Genomic DNA, 9,666 nt, shown 5'->3' with positions numbered 1-9,666 from the left:
GGCTGGCTGAGTGGTGAGCTGGTCACTCCCACCCGCCTGCTCCTCCAGAACAAAGCGTCTCAGGATGCCCGGGACGCACCTGCAAAAGAGGCAGCTGGGCAGAGGGTGGCACCTGTCATGTCCCACCTGGGGGGAATGAGGCGGGGATGAAGGAGTTGTTTCTTGAGGTCTCAGCACCCTGTCCTGTTCCCCCCACACACAGACCGGCTGCAGGGGACTGCCCTGGTGCTCCTGCACCAACCTAGCTATGTCGTCCTCGCTACCCCTCCTCCTCCGGGGGAAGAACCTGGTGTCCGCCCCCCGCCTGTCTCCTCCATCTCTGGGGTCGGAAGAAGTACCTGCTCCCCGGCTACGCAGCCTTTCGGTAGGGAGGTAGGGAGGGCAGTTTTAGTGATGCCGTTGGTGCACAGACGGAGGGACCACACCCCCTTTGCCCTGCTTCCCCCCCTCCAGGGGCCCCTTCCCTGCTCACCCCACTCTAAACACACAAGGCAACATCTGCTCCCTAAACGCCCCCCAGACCCTCATCCCTTGGCGCCCCCCTTGCTTCACTTTTCCAAGATGTATAACCCACCCATTTCTTCATTTGTTTCTTAACACATATATGGTCATTAGAGAAAAAAATAGAAAATTCACAAAAACTGATGCAGGATAATAGGAAGAATATAAGGAACGTGTTGCCAGTTATGGCGAAAGAGGGGGTGACGGGCGGGAGAAGACATCTGTATTTGTTCAGAAGCACTCAGAATAGCTCCAGACCAGACACAAGAAACCCAGTACAGTGGATGCATTTCGGGAGGGGGTCAGATAGCTGGGGGGGAGAGGTGAGAGGCAGACTCGCTTTTCACAGGATGCCCTTCTGTACTTTTCAAGGAGGAGGGAGGAGAAGGAAGATGCAAAAGCCAGGATGAGTCCCCAAGACCACCCTCACTTCTGACCCCAATTGCAGGTTTGGAGGGATCCCCCGGTTCTCAGTTTCCATCATTTGTTAGAAAGATTCCAAACTCAATGAAAGCTGTTATACTCATGGTTATGGTTTATTACAGCAAAAGGGTACAGATTAAAATCAGCCACGGGCAGAGATGCACGAGGCAGCGTCCAGGAAAGCTCCATGCATGCAGGTCTGGTCATCCTCCCCCGTGGAGTTAAGGATGGCGCCAGCTCTTCCCAGCAACACACTCGGAGTATCGCCAACCAGGGAGGCCCCCTGAGCCTTGGTCTGCAGAGTTTTCACTGGCCTCCATGCCCCAGACACACTGGACCACCCACAGGTCTGGCCTTCAGTCCCCAGCCCTTCCGGAGGTAGAACAGACACTGCATGGCCCAAAGCCCCCATCTCAAGTCACATCCTTAGACTGTCTAATGTGGCCCCAGGTCCCAGGTAAACAAAGACACTCTTATCAGGCAGAACATTCCAAGGACCTGGAAATCCCTTCCCAGAAGCTGAGGGCAAAGACCAGAACTCTCTCTGGGTAGGTTAATTCTTTACTACCCAGAAGGTCTTAGAAATAGGATGACCAGCCATCCCAGTTTGCCCAAGACCTTCTGGTTTTAGCGCTGAAATCTCATGTGCCCTGGAGCCCCCAGATCCCTTAGTCCTAAGACAATTAGCCACCCTGCATGTAAGCACCCCTCCACCCTCCCCACAAAAAGGTGGTGGCTGTGTTCTGTGCTGTCTTGGCTAAGATGCCAGTGTGCCAGCCCAGGAGGCCACTCCAGAGGAGCCATCAGATTTTGTGCCGTGAAGGTCCACGTGCAGCCCCAGGTGCCACAGTGGTCCTGGCCTCTCTAAGCCCCAGGCCACAAGCGTGGGCAGCAACGTGGCAAAGGTGCCAGCTTCTCCTGAAGGTCACTGGGCATCAAGGTAGGAAGCGAGAGAGATGGGCGTGGTGGGATTTGTCCCGGAGGGTCAGGTCTGAGCTTCCTCGGCCCAGGCCTCTTCCTTCCTGATGGCCAGCCTCGGGCCTCATGTCCACAATAAATCTCACCTTGGGCACCTAAGGAAATAACAGAAACAGAAAAAAGGAAATAACTTGACCACCTACAGTGGCTAACATGTTGTCATGAAATTTGCTCCTAGATATTTTGTTCTTTATGTTGCTGTTATAAATGGGATTTTTCATGCCATCACGTCTCCTGATAAATTGCTGTATGTGTGGTTTCTGCATATTGATTCAGACCCACCCACTTTACTGAATTCTGTTATCAATTGTTTTCATTGATTTTCCTTCGTTTTTCCAAGAAAGGCAGCCATCTCCCTATAAATAATGATGCATCCTCTCCTTTCCAGTGTTCATACCTCTAATTTCTTCCTCTTTGTAATTGTGCTGGCTGTGCTTCCAGAACAAATTCAGACAATCGTGGACATCTTCCTCCTGACTCCAGGGTTTGACAGAAAAGCTGCTGGTATTTCCCTGTTAATCATGATGTTACTTTTCCTGTTAAGAGAGAACTATTTTTTCAGGTTAAAAACATATCAGTATTTTACCTATTTCTGTTTTATTCAGAGTTTGAGATTGGATGTGAATGTTATCCAGATACCTTTGGAAATATATCAAAGGAAGTTATCAAAAATTTTTTTCTCTTTGGAGCTATTAATAATGTAAATTACATTAATTGATTTTCTTTTTTTTTAAATTTATTTATTTATTTTATTTTATTTTTGGCTGTGTTGGGTCTTCGTTTCTGTGCGAGAGCTTTCTCTAGCTGCGGCGAGCGGGGGCCACTCTTCATCGCGCTGCACGGGCCTCTCACTATCGCAGCCTCTCTTGTTGCGGAGCACAGGCTCCAGACGCACAGGCTCAGTAGTTGTGGCTCACGGGCCCAGTTGCTCCGCGGCATGTGGGATCTTCCCAGACCAGGGCTCGAACCCGTGTCCCCTGCATTGGCAGGCAGATTCTCAACCACTGCGCCACCAGGGAAGCCCCATTAATTGATTTTCTGATGTTCAACCATCCTTGCATTCCTGGAATGCTCTCCACTTGGTCACCATGTTTTATCCCTTTAATATGATGCTTAATTCAATGGTTTATATTTTTTCATCAATATTCTTAAGTGACACTGGTATGCGTTTTCTCTTTCTGTACTACCTTTGGTGGATTTGGGCATCAATGAATGCTTACTACATTAAAAAGAAATGGGAACTGTCCTTCTTTTATGTGCTAGAGCAGTTTAAGTAGTGTTGTATCACCTGTTCTTTTTTGGCGTGATAAGGGGTCTTCCTCTGAAACATTCTGGACCTCTATGCTTTTTTTTTTTAAGGAGGGTAGACTTGGACAACTTCTTGTTTCTCCAAGGGTAATCCATTTGTGTAGATATTACATCTCTTTGGGGGTCATTTTTTATAAATTGTGTTCCCTATGTTTTCAACTTCTCAAAACCCTTCAAATACGCCAGAACCTTTTTCCTGGGAATTGAGTTTTCCATGTCTCTGTAGTTGTTTCCCCATAGGCTTTTTAATTTTGTGTGTGTTTCCTTCTCCTTTTTTCTTGATTGGGTTGGTTAATAATGTCCCTTTTATTGTTGGGTGTCTTCCCCTCAAAAACACCACTTAAAAATGGCTAAGATGGTAAATTTTATGTCGTGTATTTTAACACAATGAGGAAGAAGAAGAAGAGGAAGAAGAAGAAGGAGGAGAAGAAGGAGGAGGAGGAGGAGAAGAAAAGGAATGCAGAAGAAATGTTTTAAAAAAAAGAAAGAAATCCAGGATTTGGATACATTAGTTAATTCTATCAGTGTTAATACATTAATTTCCTCTCTTACCTTTACTTCTGCCTTCTGTCTTTCTTAGCTTTGTTCCATTGTTCTTTTTTAAATTTATTGAGTCATATGCTTAATCCATCAATTTTTATTCATGTTTATTAATAAAGGCATTTAAGTCCATAACTTTTCCTCCGAGAACTGCTTTAGCTGCATCTCATAGGTTCTAGTATGCTGTAGTTACATTATCACTTAAGACCCCTCCTCCAGGAAGCTCCCTTCTGTGTTCCTATAACACACAATCCACTCACACACCATAGCACTTTCACTACACTATGAAGGCCTGCTGCAGTGCTGTGCAATATAAAAAAAAAAAAAAAATGTGAGCTACATATGTAATTTTAAATTTTCTAGTAGCCACACTAAAATGCATTAAGAGAAACAGGTGAGATTAATTGTAATATTTTATTTAACCCAAGGTGTCCAAAATATTATCATTTCAATGTATAATCAGTAGAAAACCATTATTAATTAGATTTTACAGTATTTTCTGTGCCAAGCCTTCAAAATCTGGTGTGTGTTTTACACTTTTAGGACAACTTAATTCACACTGGCCACAGTCTTAGTGGTTAATAGCCTCGTGTGCCTTGTGCAGGTCTAATACTCGTTTCTAGTCTAGCTGCCCATTTCTTGCCTCCCAGACTGCAAGCTACCTGAAGAGCAGGCACTTCACTTTCAACATCGTATCCATGATGCTTCCCACGTTGTGAGGTTGCCAGCGCCCAGTGAGGCTTCCTGAGTTAACGACTAGCACTACTCCTCCATTTACCCATCTGCGGCTCATCACTGTCATTCACTTAGCCATCAACTATTCACAGCCTACCCTCCATGTGCTGCAGTCTTTGTCCGTTGCCACCAGGTGTGAGTAAAGAAGCATCTCCATGTATCTCTAAGAAGGAATAAGTCCCTTTCATCCTTAGACTGTCTTACTGGAACAAATTCTTAGGAACCCCAAGGAACCATGAGAAGTTCCACCCTCTGACTCCAGGCTGGAGCTGCCAAGGACAGGTGAACACAGCTGATATTTCTAAATGGCAGACAAGGGCAAAGCTGGCACATAAGGATGCCACTAAAGACACACAAATATCCAAGATAGTGTCCTGGATAAAGACTGCAATGACAAAGAATGGCCAAGGAACCATGTCTCAGCATCTAGGGATGCCATGTGACATAATTCTAGTTTATGGCATATAAATTTAAGGGTTTCTGGGAAGCTTTGCTTCCCTGATACAGATATCTCTCCCTCTCTATCACCCTTTTCTTTCTCTTCCTGCCTGGAATTCACTCAAGATGCCTGGAGTAGCTGCCGCCTTTTTGTAACCATGAAGACCAAAGCTTCATGCTAAGGATGGCAGAGCAGAAATATGGAAGGATCTGGGTCCTTGATGATATCATGGAGCTGCCATACCACAACCTGGGAATGTCAAATGCCAGACTTCTTGCTACATGTAAAAGAAAAATGAAAAAAAGAAGAAAAAAAAAAAAACTTCTCTTGTTTAAGTCACTGTTTGTCTACGTGTCTGTTACTTGCAGCTGAATACAACCTCTGCCTATGTGGGACCAGGACACAGCCTCTCTTGACTCAGCCGCAGTGTTTCGAGTGCCTACACTGAGTCAGACATGTGTCAGGAGGCTATAGACGGTTGATGTGTGGATGCAGAGGGCTTGTACTCTGATGAGTGATTCTGACAAAATTCTGACTAGAAATTTCATCAGTTGCAAGTGACAGAAACCAATGTAAACTGGCTTAAGGAAAAGGAAAAAAAAATCTATTGGTCAATGTAACTGGAAAGGGGTTCAAATAACATTGGCAGAATCCCGTCTTCTCCCATGGTTCCAGGTTCGTTGGCCACCTCCATCCCCTCTGCTGGACAACCCCAACAGGAGAGTGTGTCCCCTCCCCAATTCCAGCAAGAGCCCCCGGATTCTAGCTCGTGGACCAAATGGTGAACCTCAAATCTACATGCCCATGTGGACACGCAGGTCACACACACTCAGCAATGGGCCAGACTTGAGTGTGTCATGTGAGCCTCTGACTTCTCCCTCCATCCAAGGGGCTGCTTTGCCCAGGACAGGGGGGTTTCTCAGGTCGTGGGACTTTTAGTTTTAAAACCTGGCAATACCAGGCAAACCTCCCTCTACTAGTACACGCTCATGACAGCAAATGTGATTTCTCTTCCTTAGAGAGATCAGCAAAATCATACGTGGTCATTTTAAAGAAAATCGGATGACATTTTCCCTAAAGAGAATGAGAACACCCCCTCCCCGAACCCGGCGAACAAGAGCCCTCAGGACCCCGTGGCCAGTTGTCCTTAGACAGGGGGACACGAGTTCTGCTCGGCCACTGGCTATCACAACTGCCCAGAGGATAGCCACGCACCAGGCCTCAACGAATCACGCCCGTGGTCCCTTCTGCCAAGATGCTGCAAGGCGGACGGCTCCCGGCTAAGGGGGTCCAAGTGCCTGCTCACCAACTCCAGCCCCTTAACGGCCACCTAAGACTCCAGGCTGACCCAAGTCCTTTTGGAATTCATGGCGTCACCAGGCTCCAGCCTCCCAGGAACGTCTTGAATCAGCTGATGCTTCTCGGTCTGCGGGACTTGGCCACTGGTGTTGTCAAAATCTCCCGGGTGATTCAGATCTGCTGCCAGGTCGAGAAGCACCGAGCCACCACGTGCTGCCCCTTAAGTCAGGTGTGAACCGGCTGGTGTGACAGGAGGGGGCACAGGGGGTGCCGGATTCTTGGGCACCCGTCGAGCTTCCCTGCCTGTCCGTCTTCTCAGGGGTGTCTCAGCCGCACACTTAAAAGCACCAAGGAACAGAGGGCCCTGGGTCCTGTGACTTCTCCATTAAATTGTCCTCCACATGTCCTGTGGTTTGCATATTGGGGGGGGGATGGCTCACCCCACCCCTTACCTGACCCTCCTGATAACCTTCGGTGGGGGCTGGGGGCAGGGACTATTGCGTCCATTTAAGAGATGGGGAAAGAGAGCTTGCCCACGGTCAGCCAGAGCTGGACTTGAACTCAGAGTCTCATGTCTGTCTTGAGACCCTCCCAGTGGTCTGCTCTGGGGAAACCAGGGCACTGTCTGCGCTTACTTATCCCTGCAGGAGACTGAGTCAGGGGGTGGCTTTTGGTGGCAGGGCTGGCTTGTGATGTGGTCACATCTGTCCTTGCAACCCCTCCACCCAGCCCCTCTGGCTCACACCCGCCTCTTCCTGCAAACACGTTTATAAAGCATTGGAAGCAGGGAAAGTATGAAAGCAAGACCCACTCCCAGGATCACTCACTTCAACACAGGACACCAGACCTGGTGGAGAGACGGGCAGGGCCCCCCCCCATCCCCTGATGGGGGACGTGACCAGGACAGCCCTGGTCAGTCCAGGTGGGGCCGGTCCCTCTCTGCCCCGTGGGCGGGATGCAGGGGTCGGTGTGCCCACTCTGCTCCCCCCTCCCTGTGCCCACCCTCAGCCCCAGGACAGGCCGTCTCTGGGACAGCGCCCTCCTAGAGGGACGGCCCTTCGGCGCCTGGAGCTTGAGGCCCTAGTCTTCCTTGGGTTTGCGGGGCCGCCGCCGGGCCAGTCTATAATCGATGTAGGTGCCAAGGCAGGACCACAGGATGAAGCGCGCCAGCAGGATGACGACCAGCAGGAGAATGAGCGGGTCGGGGCCGGTGCTCCCCCCGAACCAGGAGGCCATGCCGAGGGCAGGCGCCCCCCAGAGCGGCCGCCCCCCACTGCGTGGTCCGTGTGTGGACCGGCCGAGCACCGGCTTCCAGGTCCAGGTCTGCCAGGTGCCAGCCGTGCGGCCAGGAGCCTGGGCCGCGTGCTCAGTCCAGCCGGGGGTCTCCCGCTCTAACCGACCCCGTCCGCTCTGAGCCCCAAGCCAGGGGCCTCCCCGGCGGGAGAGGACAGATCGGGGACGGCGAGCAGCCTCCTTGGAGAAGAGGCCCCGCGCCATTCATCCCGAGCGGGCGGCTCTCGGGGCCGACAAGGGCCGCATTGTCAGGGCCCAGGCGGGAGGCTCCCCCTGCCCGGCGCTGACGTAATCTCCAAACGTCTCCGGCGGCAGCTGCTGGGCGAAGCTGGCCACCTTCTCCGGGTGCTTTCAGCCGCCCACGCCCGCTCTTCCGGCCCGCCAGACAATCGGGCCCTTTCTCTGCCCAATTAGCTATCACTTCTGGAGGCCGGCGCTGTCCAGCGGCTGCGGGCCCGTCGGGAGGGGCCGGGGAGCCCGGCAGGAGGGCAGGCGGGAGCTGGGCGGATGAAAGGGGAGGAGAGGGGAGAGAAGGTGAGATCAGTCGCTCGGAGCCCAGAGGCGACCCCAGGCGCGGCTCAATTAGCACACGGGCCGCCAGCATCTCAAAGACCCACACTGCCCGCGGGGGTGGGCGGCGCGGGGCTGGGGGCGGGGGCAGCGCCGGCGGCCCAGGAGGGGAACCTGCTTAATCGCCCAGGAAGGGCAGCACCGACCCCCCGGATCACCGCCCCCACCAGCCCACCAAGAGACCTTGGAGGACACCCACAGCCCAGGCTGGACGGGTCAGTCCTGCGGGCCTCCCCTCACACCCCTCATGGCCTCAAGCCGGGGCCCACCAGGGACCCTCGGAGTGACCGGCTCACCTTTGGGGCCACAGACCTCATCAGAAAGGGAGGCAAGTGACAATTCTGCTTTGAAGGGCCACGATGAGGCCCAAGGGACAAGTGTCCACATGGGACCAGCAAGGTGCCTGGGCGGGGAGTCACCGGCTGCCTTCCTGTCCCCCGAGAGGACGCCCTCAGACATGTCCCCACTGCACTGCTGAAATACCAGCGTCTGCCCGCCACACACACCCACACACACACACCAGAACACGTGTACACACATACACACACGCCTGCACGTATAACATACACATGCACGTGTCCGTGCCCCGTGCACACACACGCGTGTGCACACACCAGGGCACACACACTTCTGCAGGCGCTGCCCACCCCCAAGTCCATCTCTGGCCTTTCCCAGGCAAGTTTCCCTTGGGTGAAGAGACAGCCCCTCCTCCAACCCCAGTTCCCCGGTACTGCAGCGCAAAGGGGTGCAAGCTGGAGGTCAGGTCCTCGGATGCTGCAGGAGGCCAGCCGAGTTCTCAGCGGGAAATGGTCCACCCCCAGGTACCCGAGCCAGGGAGAAAGCTGAGCGGCCTCCAGGGCTGCGGGCCACCTGAAGCCAGTTCCTGAATTTCTCCTTCATCTACAAAATGAGAATGTGCTCCCACCCAGCCTTTCCAGAAGGTTCTAGCTAAGGAGTGAATGCAAAGCCTTTGACAGGGAGCCCAGCGTCAGATGGACAGTGGGAAGACGGCGTTCGCTCGCGGTTTCCTAACGATCCAGTGAACGTGTGTGGACGCTCCCCGTGGGCCAGACCCAAGGTGAGCCCCCGACCTGCACCCTCCCCCAGCCCTCACCCCTGGAGCTCGGGCATCACCCCGACCAGCAAAAGCTGTCTCGAAAGTGTCCAGTGCCATACTGTGCCCTCTGGGGGGCAAACACCCCTTTCCACCTCCATCCACAGAGAGAGCCGCCAGCCGGTGGCCTGGCCAGGCGTCCGGCGTGTCTGCGGAATAGACTCTCAGGTAACATTCAGCCCTGGGCTTATTTGCCCTGACAGAGGATTGAAGACCACTTCAAGCACACGTGGGAATTCAGATCGTAGGAGCCCGACATGGAGTCAGTAATCAAACAGATCCAGGACATGGCAACTGGATAAGGGCTTCCAGAATGTTGCAGAAAGTCCCCAGGAGCGTTCACAAGTGCCCACCCACCCAGCCACCGAGAACCCACCTGCGTGAGGAGTGAAGGTCCCAGGGGAGAGCGGCCGAGAGTGGGGAGGGAGAAGAAGACTTTTCCTCGAGTTTCTCTTACCTGGAAGGT

At 52.5% G+C, this 9,666-nt stretch overlaps 1 protein-coding gene across 1 annotated transcript; it reads right to left on the bottom strand.

Moving 5' to 3' along the window:
- Positions 1-7,303: 7,303 nt before the first annotated feature.
- SMIM38 (small integral membrane protein 38) lies at positions 7,304-7,459 on the bottom strand. The gene has a single exon (XM_059929850.1). It carries the CDS (start codon positions 7,457-7,459, stop codon positions 7,304-7,306), a length of 156 nt encoding a protein of 51 aa, XP_059785833.1.
- Positions 7,460-9,666: the final 2,207 nt, after the last annotated feature.

The sequence above is a fragment of the Balaenoptera ricei genome, chromosome 8, assembly GCF_028023285.1.
Source record: "Balaenoptera ricei isolate mBalRic1 chromosome 8, mBalRic1.hap2, whole genome shotgun sequence".
Classification (NCBI taxonomy): domain Eukaryota; kingdom Metazoa; phylum Chordata; class Mammalia; order Artiodactyla; family Balaenopteridae; genus Balaenoptera; species Balaenoptera ricei.
The sequence above is the reverse complement of the archived record's forward strand: the minus strand, read 5'-3'. Positions and strand labels throughout refer to the sequence as shown.

Coding starts and splice junctions, on each gene's coding strand:
- SMIM38 (XM_059929850.1), bottom strand. CDS start 7,459: ATGGCCTCCTGGTTCGGGGGGAGCACCGGCCCCGACCCGCTCATTCTC.